We start from the raw sequence: 12216 nt of genomic DNA, 5'->3' as shown, positions 1-12216 counted from the left end.
TTCCTAGCCTATCTCCATAATTGCAGTGTCCACTTGGGGCTTAGGTAGTACCTGGGACTCCATTTCCCGGCGTGCTTTGGAAGTCGCGTTACACCTGCAATGCGGTGAGGGCGTGGCGACGACTCCATTTCCCGGCTTGCTTCACGGTCCGGTATCTGCGGATGCACCGGCGCAGACTCTATTTCCCACCGTGCACTTGGCACGGATCGGCATACACGACCAATAGACTAAATAAGCGCCTGGACTCCATTTCCCGGCGTTCATCGGCCTACAAGGCTCACTGAAAGAGTGGCTGCGACTACATTTTTGAAGCACATTTAGGGCTCACAGTTGCTGCAATGGAGTGAGTGTGTGAGTGTGCGACTCTGACTCCGCTTCCCCATGTGCTTCAGAGTCCGCAGTCGACACAGTTGGCTGACTTATTGCCCAGGACTCTTTCCTGACGTGCAGCGCGATCCGTCATCCCCCGCGGTGGGCTCTGAGGCCTTTGCAGACTCCATTTCCCGGCGTGCCTCGCGGCTCTCTGTGCGGACCGAGGGCGGCGACGGCGGCGCGTAGGGCAGGCGGACTGCATCTCCCGACGTGCCCCGCGGCGGGCGCTGGGCCGGAGCCGGAGCCCGAGCGGCGCGGCCTGGAAGAGGCCAGAGCCCGGGGGAGGCGGCGGCGGCGGCGGCGGGGGCAGCCCGGGCAGCCCGAGCCCCGTGGCCTGGGCCTGCGCTCGGCGCCATGAGCGGCGGCGGGCCTTCAGGAGGCGGCCCTGGGGGCTCGGGCCGGGCGCGGACCAGCTCGTTCGCGGAGCCAGGCGGCGGAGGCGGTGGTGGCGGCGGCGGCCCCGGGGGCTCGGCCTCCGGTCCGGGCGGCAGCGGCGGTGGGAAGGCGTCAGTCGGAGCCATGGGTGGGGGCGTGGGGGCCTCGAGCTCCGGGGGTGGCCCCAGCGGCAGCGGCGGAGGAGGCAGCGGCGGCCCCGGTGCGGGCACTAGCTTCCCGCCGCCCGGAGTGAAGCTGGGCCGTGAGTATTAGCGGCGTCCGTGGAGGGTGGAGATCAAGGTTCCCGAAGCCCTTCAAACGTCGATCAGCTTCTTCCATATGCCCAGATAGGAGGTCCAGCTCCCTGTGCTTCCAAAGATGGGATTTGAGCGCTCCCCTTCCCAGAGAAAGGGATTTGAGGGTTACCATCAATTGGAGTTTAGGACTGGATATTAGGATTAGATTAGTGGTCCTCAAGGAAACAGGGGTCGCAGGTCTCTGTTCTTCTAGTACTGAGATGTTGGGTCCCTGAGCCTTAAAAACAGGAATCTGATGTTGCCATCCATTAGACGACAGGATCAGGAGTCATCCTCGCTTGCAAATGGGGCTAAAGGGGTATTGTTCCCCAAAAGAAGATCACCGTCACCCCAAAAAGGGGATCGAATTTGCTCCCCTTTAGACGATGGGGGTTTGGAGTGAACATCACATAGGAATGGATTTGAGGTTACTGTGTCCCCGGAAGGATAGGGCCAGGGCTTCCCAAACTGGTACCCAGGCAGTCTTTCCTTTTAAAATGCAAGACCTGTTACCATCATTTGTCCACAACAGATAGAACTGTACCCCCAATGGTGGAAATTAATAGTTGGTGCTTCTTAGAAATGAGGACAGACTGGGAATCAGTATACCCTGCCAAACAAGTCCATAGGCACTGTTCTTCCAAAAACTTGGCTTGGGGTGCCTGGCTGGTTCAGTTTGTAGAGTATGCGACTCTTGTTCTTGGTGTCATGGATTCGAGCCCCACGTTGGGGGTAGAATTTACTTGAAAACAAAACAGAACAAAAAAAACTTGCTCGGTAAGTCTCCTTCCACAAAAAATGCAACAGTGTCAGGGAGGGTCACAGTTCCCCATTGAATATGGATCTAAGGTTCTACCCTTATCATTGCTCTGAGGTATGGTGTCATTAGCTCTGGAAGAATAGCCACATAGGATCATCTTCCTCCAAAAGAAGGTGTCAGTGCCCCTCAAAACAAATTTGGTTCATCAGTGACCCCTTTCTTTTGGGAAAGATGAAAAGTTCACCAAAGAAAAGAGGTCACTATTCCCTAAGAATGCCACAAAACTTTGCTGCTGTTCAGAGAATGGAATTGGAACTTACAGCTTTTCTTCAAAGGACTGAGGCTGGGATGGCCCCTTGTTAATGGAGGCCAGGTTCATCAGTCTCACGACTTAGTACTTGTCCATTGGGGACCACCCAAATACAGGAAGGGGTCTGGAACTCTGGACCACACAGATGAGGAGGCCAGGTCAGCGCCTTTTCTAACTCCGGAGTAGTTGGGGAAGGGCTTATTGTGAAAGTCATGACCTTGTCACTCATACCTGGAGGAGTCCTTTCTGCCACTAAAAAATAGTGGTGGTTATCAGCTCTAGCGAGGAGGACTTAGTGGTCACTGTCCCTCAAGCTGAGAGAAAGGCTAGTGCTTTCCTAAAGTAGAAGTGCCTCGGGGTCACTGCTCTGGTAAGTGGGAGAGGTTAGGTCAGGCTTTTCCCAGTCAGGAGTGGGGCCAGCAGGCAGGAAGCTCAGAGTGGATACAGTCATCATCTGAGAGTATGAGGATGCCCTCAGACCAAGTGGGACCAGTGATTTGCTGCTCACTAGAGGTAGAAATTCTGGGTTATCAATCCTTGAACAGCAAGAAGTTTAAGTGTCAGTGTCTTCCCACCCAGAGAAGCAGCAGGATTTAGGGTTCCCTGAAGGGAAGAGGAGAAAGGGCACCCAGAGGCATCCAGCAGCCACCTTTGCTCAAAGACAGAGAAGAGACAAAGGCCCCCAGTGAGCATCCTATAGAGATTCGCCTCCCTCCCCACAGCCCTGTGATTGGGTGGTGGCAAGAGGGGGAAGGTCAGTGGATGTGTGTCCCCTTTGTTCCCCAGGTGACAGCGGGAAGGTGACCACAGTGGTAGCGACTCTAGGCCAAGGCCCAGAGCGATCCCAGGAGGTGGCTTACACAGACATCAAAGTGATTGGCAATGGCTCGTTTGGGGTCGTGTACCAGGCACGGCTGGCTGAGACCAGGGAACTGGTGGCCATCAAGAAGGTTCTCCAGGACAAGAGGTTCAAGGTAGCTTGGGGCAAATGGGGACAAGGAGGTGTGACCAGGCATAATGGGTGAGAGCACCCTAGTGAGGGTGCTGGATTTGGGTTTTCACGGGATCTGAACATGAGCCAGAAGAGAAAGGAGTGGAAAAGTGTGTGGAAGATGGGAGTGTGGGTTCCAAGAGAGCCCAGAGCTGATGTTGGGCTTTTGCTCTGGGTGAAGTGCTTTGTTAGGCGAGTTGTTATTTAATTCACATGAAGGTTCTCTGAGGGTGGACACTGGTGTCTTATCCTCATTCTAAGACCGAGACTCAGATAAGAGAATTGACTTGAGAGCAAGACTAGCCTCTGGCTTGTCTGATTCCGAAGCCTTCCACCTTACCCGCTAAGTTACGCTTCTGCCCAGAGGAGAAAGGAAGCTGGTAGAGGGTGATGAGTGTGTTTGTGAAGGTCGTGCTCTGACCCAGGTGCTTGGCAAGTGCAGGATGAAATCCAGACTGTACTCTGCTCACCAAACCATGTGCCTTGGTGTGGGCATCTGTCCCCCTGAGGACAGATGTGCCCTATAACCTAGCGGAGGTCCAGGGAACCAAAAGGAGATGGAAGAGGTAGAAGTCGAGCGGCAGTTGGTGTTGCAAGGAGTGGCATTTTGGAGCTTAGGCTGGCCTGGATATAAACGAACTGAGCCTAGGCTGGGAGCGAACCAGGTCAGGGACTGGGTCTTGGCAGTGAGAACCCTTGGGCAGGAGGAGCTCCAGGGTGTGGGCCAGAATTTGATTAGCGTGGAGTCCCAGAAGTGCGAGGGATCTGAGGGTGGGAATTCTGAGGCCAGAACTCAGGGGAACAGAGAATAGGGAAGAGACTGAGGCTCTGGGAAGATGGAAGTCTGGAGTCTGGGACTTAAGATCCAAGTCAGGGTTCAAGGGCCCAGATGCCTCCAGGGGAGGCAATAGAGAGGAGTGGGGACCAGGGTGAACTGGGTGGCCAGTACTTGTCTGTCGGCACTCGGGCCTTGTGTGGCCATATCATCTGATTTTTCAAGACAAGCAGGAAAAGTGGATTCATACATGGAGACCCCTGATTTTCAGATGTTAGCAACGCATTCGGAATTTTTGAACAGTGGGCTGAAGAAAGCTGATCTGTAGGTTGGGTTTAGTCCATAGGCCTTCGGCTTGTGGGGGAGGGAAATGGGTAGTGGTAAGGAATTAGGGTCTGTGCTAGAGGGGCCCTGGAGCTGGGACGCAAGGAGTAGCCACCTGGCTCTGTTGGCAGGAGTAGAGGAGCAGGGCTGTGGTGAGGGGTGCCAGGGAGGGGAGGCGGGGAGAGTCGGCCGTTGTCTGAGGCACTTTCCTTTTGCTCCCAAGAACCGAGAGCTGCAGATTATGCGTAAGCTGGACCACTGCAATATTGTGAGGCTGAGATACTTTTTCTACTCCAGTGGAGAGAAGGTGAGGCCTTGCCCATGCGGGGGAGTCTTCCACCTTGACTCCACCCGTGTTCCTGCCTGCCTTTCTCGTGACTGCCAGTCCTTCCCCCGTTATCCCCCACAAGCCTCCCCCCCCCCCCCCCCCGCTCTTTCCTCACAGTGCCTCACACCTCTCCTTTGCTCTCTGCAGAAAGACGAGCTTTATCTAAATCTGGTGCTGGAATACGTGCCCGAGACAGTGTACCGGGTGGCCCGCCATTTCACCAAGGCCAAGTTGACCATCCCTATCATCTATGTCAAGGTGGGCAGGCGGGCAGGCTGCTGGGACCCAGGCCTACAAAGCCAGGGGCTCTGGATCCTCCTGCCTTCTGTGGGTTCCTTCTTCCTCCCAACTTTATGTTGGTCTCTGCAGGTTGTGTGTTCCCTGCTCTTGACTCCATAACCACCATAGACAGAGCTTGCCAAATGCAGGGCAAGCCAACCTGAGGCCTGACCGAATCAGGGAGGCAGGCTGACTGGGGTCTGGGGAAGACTGCACGGTACCTGCTCGGGTCCACCCTGGGAGCCCAGTGGCACCAGTATTGTTGGTGGAGTTAGAATTGGGGTGGGGACCGAGAATGTGAAGGGAGAGATGCTGAAGTCGGAGTCCTGGCCTGCAAAGCCTTGGCAGAGGGGAGTGGGAAGGAGGCAGGGTTGGAGGAAGGTTGCTGTCCACAGAACCTGGGTTCATTCCCCAGGGCCTGGTGCTGTGCCCCGGGTGTTAGTCTCTTTCAGGAGGTGTTTGAATGAATGGGTGAATGAATGAATGAATGAATGAGCCTAGGGATGATGTGGAGAACAGAGGCCGGAGCAGCTTTCTTTTTTTTTTATTTTTTTATTTTTTAATTACTATTTTTTTAGTGTTTATGTATTTTTGAGAGAGAGACAGAGAGAGAGACAGAGTGTGAGCCAGGGAGGGGCAGAGAGAGAGGGAGACACAGAATCTGAAGTAGGCTCAGGCTCTGAGCTGTCAGCACAGAGCCTGGCGCGGGGCTTGAACCCACGAACTGTGAGATCATGACCTGAGCCGAAGTCAGATGCTTAACCGACTGAGCCACCCAGGCACCCCCGGAGCAGCCTTCTGCACTGGGAGGAGGTGGGTGGGTTCAGGTTGGCTGAAGATCCTCCTGCTAGCTTTAAGAACGCTGGGCCTCGGTGAGCTACAGAGCTCTATCAGGGGTTGGTGCTGGGGGACTGCGCCTCCCAGGAGGGGAGTCCTCTGGTTTGGTGAATCCGTACTGTGGCTACCTGTGTGCTGAACCCAGTGCAGTTCCAGAGGCCTAACTGACTGAGACCCAGGCTTTGTTCCTGAAGAGCTCTCAGTTTAGTGGAGTAGACAGCTGTCGTTACAAAGACCTATAAAACTACTAGCAACTGCCATAGTAGAAGGAACACAGGGAATTCTGGAAACAGGAGGCCCCCGGCCCTGCCTGCTTTGGGGGTGAGAAGGATCAAGGAAGGCTTCTGGGAGATCATTAGGTGCAGGGTGAGGAAGCGGCATCTCTAGCCAAGGGCAGTGGGAATGGAGGAGGGGGGCCCAGGAAGCCGGCCTGAGCAGTTGCTATGTGCTGGGCACTGGCCTGGGTCCTGGGGGACACAGCAGCGATGAACACACAAAGATCCCTGCTCTCTTGGCACTTACGTTCTAGCCAGTGGGAGGGAGAGTGGCAGGAAAATCCAGCTGGAGGGAGGCGAGCCCGTGGGTGGTTTTGACTGGCAGCTGAAGGAAGCCGAGCCCTTCCTATAGCCAGTGGTTTTGGAGCTGAGTGGCTGGCTCCCGCAAGGCCTTCCTTGTGTGTGTGTGTGTGTGTGTGTGTTTATCAGGCTTTTGCTGAGGTGTGTGACTGAGGCAGTATTCTCAAGGTGCGGGGCAGTGCCAGCCCTGAGGGGGTCTGTCGCAAATGCCCCATCCCGAACTTACTGAATCAGAAACTGGGAGGGGGCCCCAGAGGTCCCTGTTTTAACAAGCCCTCTAAGTGGGCCTGGTGCAGAGTAAGGTTTGAGGACCCAGGGGCAGTAGAAGAGTTTATGAGTCAACTGGAGAGGTGCTTGGGAGGGCTCTTGAGGCCAAGAGGGTGGAGCGCTGGCAAGTTCCGTGGGCAGCCCTGGGCCACAGTTGTGCTGTCCCTTGCCTGTCCCAGGTGTACATGTACCAGCTCTTCCGGAGCTTGGCTTACATCCACTCCCAGGGGGTGTGTCACCGCGACATCAAGCCCCAGAACCTGCTGGTGGACCCTGACACTGCTGTCCTCAAGCTCTGCGATTTTGGCAGGTGGGTCTGACCTGGGGTGCGCTGGGTGGCCGAAGGGGCAAGGAGGGACCCCAACCTTGGCCTTGCGTTTACTCCCACCCATCTCTTCCCACAGCGCAAAGCAGTTGGTCCGGGGGGAGCCCAACGTCTCCTACATCTGCTCTCGCTACTACCGGGCCCCGGAGCTGATCTTCGGAGCCACTGATTACACCTCGTCCATTGGTCAGACTTCCCGGAGGGTGGGGATGGGCAACGGCAGTCATGGCAGTTTTTGAGTTCTTTCTGTGTGCTGTCTGCCAAGCTCGGCGATAAAAGCTTAACGTGTGTTCTTTCATCCAGTCCTCACAAACTTTGGAGGGCGATGCTGCCGTATGCTCGGTTCACAGATGAGCAGTCTGAGGCTGAGAGCGGGGAGGCCGCCTGCCTGCATTCGCACTGCTGGGGTTGGGCAGGGCTGGGCTTTGAAAGCTGACCTGACTCCAGAGTCCATGCGGGCTCTGGAGCCTCCCAGTCAGCCCTCTTTTCTCGCCTTGGGGGGGAGGGGCTGACAGTGACCTTGGGGGAATCAGTGGCTCTCTACTGCGAGGGTGTGACTTGCTCACAGGGCCTCGTGTCTTTCCCCATTGGTGGGGATGGCAGCACTACCTTCCAGGCAAAGGGGCGGGGGCATGAAAGTGTTTGGAGAGAACATTCATCAGCAGTGTGGAGAAACTGAATGGTCCTTAGGTGTGAACTTGTGCCTTGGGGGTCAAGTACAGACCAGGGAGGGGGGCAAGACTCCCAGGTTGCAGCTGTTCCTGTGGGCAGGATAAAGGCTAGGCCTGGAAATTAAGGCTTTATCTTCCCGAGGCCCGAAGAACACAGATGCCTGTTCTAGGTATGTTGGGCCATCTGGAGGCCAGAGGTAGAGAAGGGGCTTACTGGGGTCACCGAGGGGAGAGACGCAATTAAGGCTGGAAACACTTAGATTGGAGAGTGCAGCACAGTCAGTCAGACCTGGAGGTTCAACATCAGGCTCCGGCGTTCTAAACTGTAGGACCTTGAGCAGGGTGCTGCTTCTCAGGGCTGAGAAAATGGGCTCCTGGCACCCTCGGGGTGACTGTGGGGGGGATCGAAGCACTTGTGAGGAGATGGGTGGAGGAGCCCTGACCCTCCCCCATTCCCCCTTCAGATGTGTGGTCAGCTGGCTGCGTGCTGGCTGAGCTCCTCCTGGGCCAGCCCATCTTCCCCGGGGACAGTGGGGTAGACCAGCTGGTGGAGATCATCAAGGTGAGGGCACGGCACAGTGTGGGTGGGGGGGGGGTGGCTAAGGGAGAGGGGCTTTGGCTCAGACCCCTCCTTTTCTCTGCAGGTGCTGGGAACACCAACCCGGGAACAGATCCGAGAGATGAACCCCAACTACACGGAGTTCAAGTTTCCCCAGATTAAAGCTCACCCCTGGACAAAGGTGGGGAAGGGCTAGGGGCTCAGGCAGCATGGCTGAGGTCCCCTTTGGAGGCCAGCTGGCCTGGGGACCTGGCTATAGAGTCAGGGCTTGGGAGTGGGTTAGTAACTCATCCCATTTCCAATTTTATGGCATCTCCCATACTCGAGAAGGTGAGGATCGACGGTAAGTTCGACAGTGCCATTTTTCTGGTGGGGAAACAGGCTCCCAGCAGGGCCCGTCCAGTGATGGGACCTGGGGGAACTGCTCACCTGAAAGAAGGTGACTGCCCCTCAGTGGTGGTGCCTCAGTTAGAAAGTGGGTGTGCGGGACCCAGTCACGTTTGCTGCAGGCCCCGTAGCAGCACGATGCTGGCTAACCCAGTGCTGGGGCATTTCACCCTGGTGACTTCTGTCCCCCCCCCCCCCCCCCAAGGTGTTCAAATCTCGAACGCCGCCGGAGGCCATCGCGCTCTGCTCTAGCCTGCTGGAGTACACGCCGTCCTCAAGGCTGTCCCCTCTGGAAGCCTGCGCCCACAGCTTCTTTGATGAACTGCGATGTCACGGAACCCAGCTTCCCAACAACCGCCCGCTTCCCCCCCTCTTCAATTTCAGTCCTGGCGGTGAGGGCACAGCCTGGGATCTGGGGAACCGGAGGGGCAGGCAGAGAATGTGGAGGAGTGCTTGGTGTTACAGACAGGAGTGGGGCGCTGAGGGTGGGCTACAGGAAGGGCCTGGGGGCTCAGGAGATGCCTCCAAGACAGGAGACTTGACCCTGCTTAACCCATGCCCTGTGATCACCTGTGCGAGGCTCCCTCTGGTTTTTCACTTAAAGCATTCAGTGGCTACACCCTTGCCAAGAGCTGGGTCCCTACCTGGTGCCCCCTCCTAACCCTGACCCTGTCTCCCAGTGCCCTGCCTCCTGACTGGGCATGTCCATTCCTGTCCCTAGAACTCTCCATCCAACCATCTCTCAACGCCATTCTCATCCCTCCTCACTTGAGGTCCCCAGCGGGCACTGCCACCCTCACTCCATCCTCACAAGGTAAGTCAGGGGCCATCTGTGGCAGATGAAATCCTTTCTCAGCCTGGGACGCGGGCCTGTTCCCACAAACCCAGAGTTTCCTGCACATGTGTGGAAGCTGTTGACACTTTGATCGTATACACCTTGATGGTCACCTTTGTAGGCTATTATCATCTATATCTGTGTTTAAGTGCTAACTGGAAAGCCAAAGGCAAACGTTTGGCATGCACACACAAACAAAAAGTTAAATTTGTTGTCCACGTTTAAAAATTGAGGCCACTGCATGTACAAGTGCAGATTTCCTGTCTCTCTTGGGGAAGAAAATCCAACTGGGCACTGCGGGCCTGCCTTTCCTCGGGGCGGTGCTGTCAGCGGGGCCAAGTTCCAGCTGCCCTCTTTTATGTGGGGCCTGGCTCTCTGGAGTCCTTCCATGACCAACCTGGCCCTTTGGCATTTGAGCATGCAACCCTGGACCCAAAGTGGCAGCTGTCTGTTTCCGATGTAGCATCCCCCACCGAGTTCCTGCTCTCGGAGGGATGGAGGTCTGCAAGGCAAAGGGTAACTGTCTGCTTCTTCCTCCCCCTCAGCTTTAAGTGAGGCTCAGACCGGCTCGGAATGGCAGTCGACCGACGCCACAGCTCCCCTCACTAACTCTTCCTGAGGGCCCCACCAACTACCCTTCCATCTGGGAGCCTCCAGTGGGGCTGGGAAGGGGGACCATAGCCCATCAAGCTCCTGACCTGGCTGGGCCCCTAGACTAGAGGGCAGAGGTAAATGAGTCCCTGTCCCTACCTCCAGTCCCTCCCTCACCAGCCTCACCCTATGGTGGGCTTTTTAAGAGGATTTTAACTGGTTGTGGGGAGGGAAGAGAAGGAAGGACAGGGGGTTGGAGGCATGAGGACCTCCTGCCCCCTCGGCCCCCTCCCCTCCTCCCAGGCCTACACTCCTCCAACCCCCTTCCCCTCCTGTGTCCCTTGTAAATAGAACCAGACCATCCCGTCTACTCCTCCTCCCTTCCCTGCTCCTCCTTCCCCCTCGGGTGTAAATAGATTGTTATAATTTTTTTCTTAAAGAAAACGTCGATTCACACCGTCCAACCTGGCCCGTCCCCCTTCTACAGCTGTCCCCCCCTCCTGTCCTCTGCCCCTAAGGTCTCCTCCCTCCTCTCCCAACCCTGGAGGGCTGGGGGTGGGTGGGTGGGGGAGCTCCTGATGTCTTAGTTTCCACAGTAAGGTTTGCCTGTGTACAGACCTCCGTTCAATAAATTATTGGCATGAAAACCTGCTTCCTGTCTGGCTGCCTTGTTTCCACAGAGGTGAGGGTGATGCCTGAGGGGCTGTTCTGGGACAGGACCTCTCAGGCAGAGGAACAGGGCTGAGTGAACCCACCACGCTGGGCTGTTGGAGGCTTGAGTCCCGGCCCTGCCTCACAGGCCCAGCTTTCCTGTGCCTCAGCTCCCCTCTGCACATGTGACAAACTGAGTCTGGCTTATCCACTGCAGAGGCCTGGTGGGAGCCTGCCTCATGGACCCAGCACTGATCTGGAGGGAAGCAGGCACTGTCATCCCCAGGCAACAGTTGAGAGAATGGGATCAGAGGTCAAGGCCACAGAGTGGAAGTGGCGGAGTCGAGACTTTGAACAAATGGCTCTATGTCTCATAGCCTAAGCTACATGCTGTTTCACAGGGACACTGAATGATGAGGGGTCACTCAGGCCAAAACAGCCTAGATGTAGACCCTTAGTGGGCACAGACGGGCAGAGTAGCTGTCCTCAAGCCCTAACAGATCTCCAAGCTTTCGTTTCTGTTTTAAAGAGGGCACATAGCCAGCCCATACCTAGGGATGCTGGGAAGCGACAAGCCTGGGAAGGTTGGCGCAGAGAACTTGGGTTTCTTTCCCTCCTCCCCTTCCGTGAAAACATGGTGGGGCCACGGGCAGAGGGAAATGGCCACTCCTCCATGTGGTGCCAATGATATGTGAGGGCAGGAGGCCTCAAAAGTGTAAGGAGGAGTAACTGATACATCCTCCACTGGACTTCACTTGTGAAGAAAAAAGGAAGTTTTTTTTCTTGGTTACTGTGTAATCTCTATGCCCACCGGGGAGCTTGAACTTACGACCCTGAGATCAAGAGTTGCGTGCTCTACCGACTGAGCCCCAAAAGGGAAGGGGTTTTGAACATGTCCCAAAGAGTTCAGGGACTGTTCCTGTGGCATCTGAACTCTCCAGTTTGTTTGGGCCAGCCCCACGGGCACCTGTAAACTATTCAGAACAATCCTTGGCCTTTCCTGCTCAAGACCCTCTGGATATCACCTTGTTTGTAAGATAAATGCATCTAGCAAGGAGACCACAGCAGGACAGAAGGGCTGGTCTGGGCAAGGGGCACTCCCGGGGCCCCCCTACCTCCCTACTGCTCACATCTGTTCAGCCATGAGGTCAGTGAGGATGTGCCTCACCCTCCTCCCACTCCCATGGCCTCGGCCCTGGTCTGGCCCCATCCTTTCCCCTTAGACCATCTTCAGCCAACCCCCTGCCCCACCCTGATGCCGGGGAGCCCTAAGGCCCACTTTTGACCGTCCCCGCTACCCCAACTTAGTCTGACTTTCACAGCCTTCCCAGGTCCAGGCCTCCCCACCTGAGCACTTTGGTCTGTAGAGGCCTGGTGGGAGCCTGCCCCAGGAACCGGCCATAAGTCATCTATTCCTGCTTAGGGAGGGAAGGACTGCCACTCTAGGTAGACTTCAAAAAGGTTGGGGATCCCTTCTTGTTCCTAAGGCCTCTGATCTTTCAAGGCCTCACCAAACCCCAACTGCTCGGTGACACTGGCTCACCTCTCCTCCAGATGTAGCAAATCCCCTGAACATCCCTACCCCTGCACCGGTTTCAAACGTCGCACTCGCTCAACGGTGCTGGTTACAGATGTGGGCTGAAGGCACCACCTGGATTCAAATCTCAGCGACACTGCTGCCTAGTGTGAGACCTTGGGTGAGTGCCTG

General features: G+C 56.2%; 1 protein-coding gene across 1 annotated transcript; it reads left to right on the top strand.

Annotated features, from left to right (window-relative positions):
* The first annotated feature begins 641 nt into the window (after window positions 1–641).
* Window positions 642–10508, top strand: GSK3A (glycogen synthase kinase 3 alpha). Its single transcript, XM_003997757.6, has 11 exons — window positions 642–1009; window positions 2900–3087; window positions 4427–4510; window positions 4679–4789; window positions 6669–6799; window positions 6894–7000; window positions 7950–8047; window positions 8130–8225; window positions 8637–8823; window positions 9153–9245; window positions 9812–10508. Exons 1-11 carry the CDS (start codon window positions 727–729, stop codon window positions 9883–9885), a joined length of 1452 nt encoding a protein of 483 aa, XP_003997806.1. The 5' UTR covers window positions 642–726; the 3' UTR covers window positions 9886–10508.
* The last annotated feature ends 1708 nt before the right edge of the window (window positions 10509–12216 follow it).

The sequence above is a fragment of the Felis catus genome, chromosome E2, assembly GCF_018350175.1.
Source record: "Felis catus isolate Fca126 chromosome E2, F.catus_Fca126_mat1.0, whole genome shotgun sequence".
In the NCBI taxonomy this organism is placed as follows: Eukaryota; Metazoa; Chordata; class Mammalia; order Carnivora; family Felidae; genus Felis; species Felis catus.
Note: the sequence above shows the minus strand (reverse complement) of the source record. Positions and strands in the feature narration are given on the sequence as shown.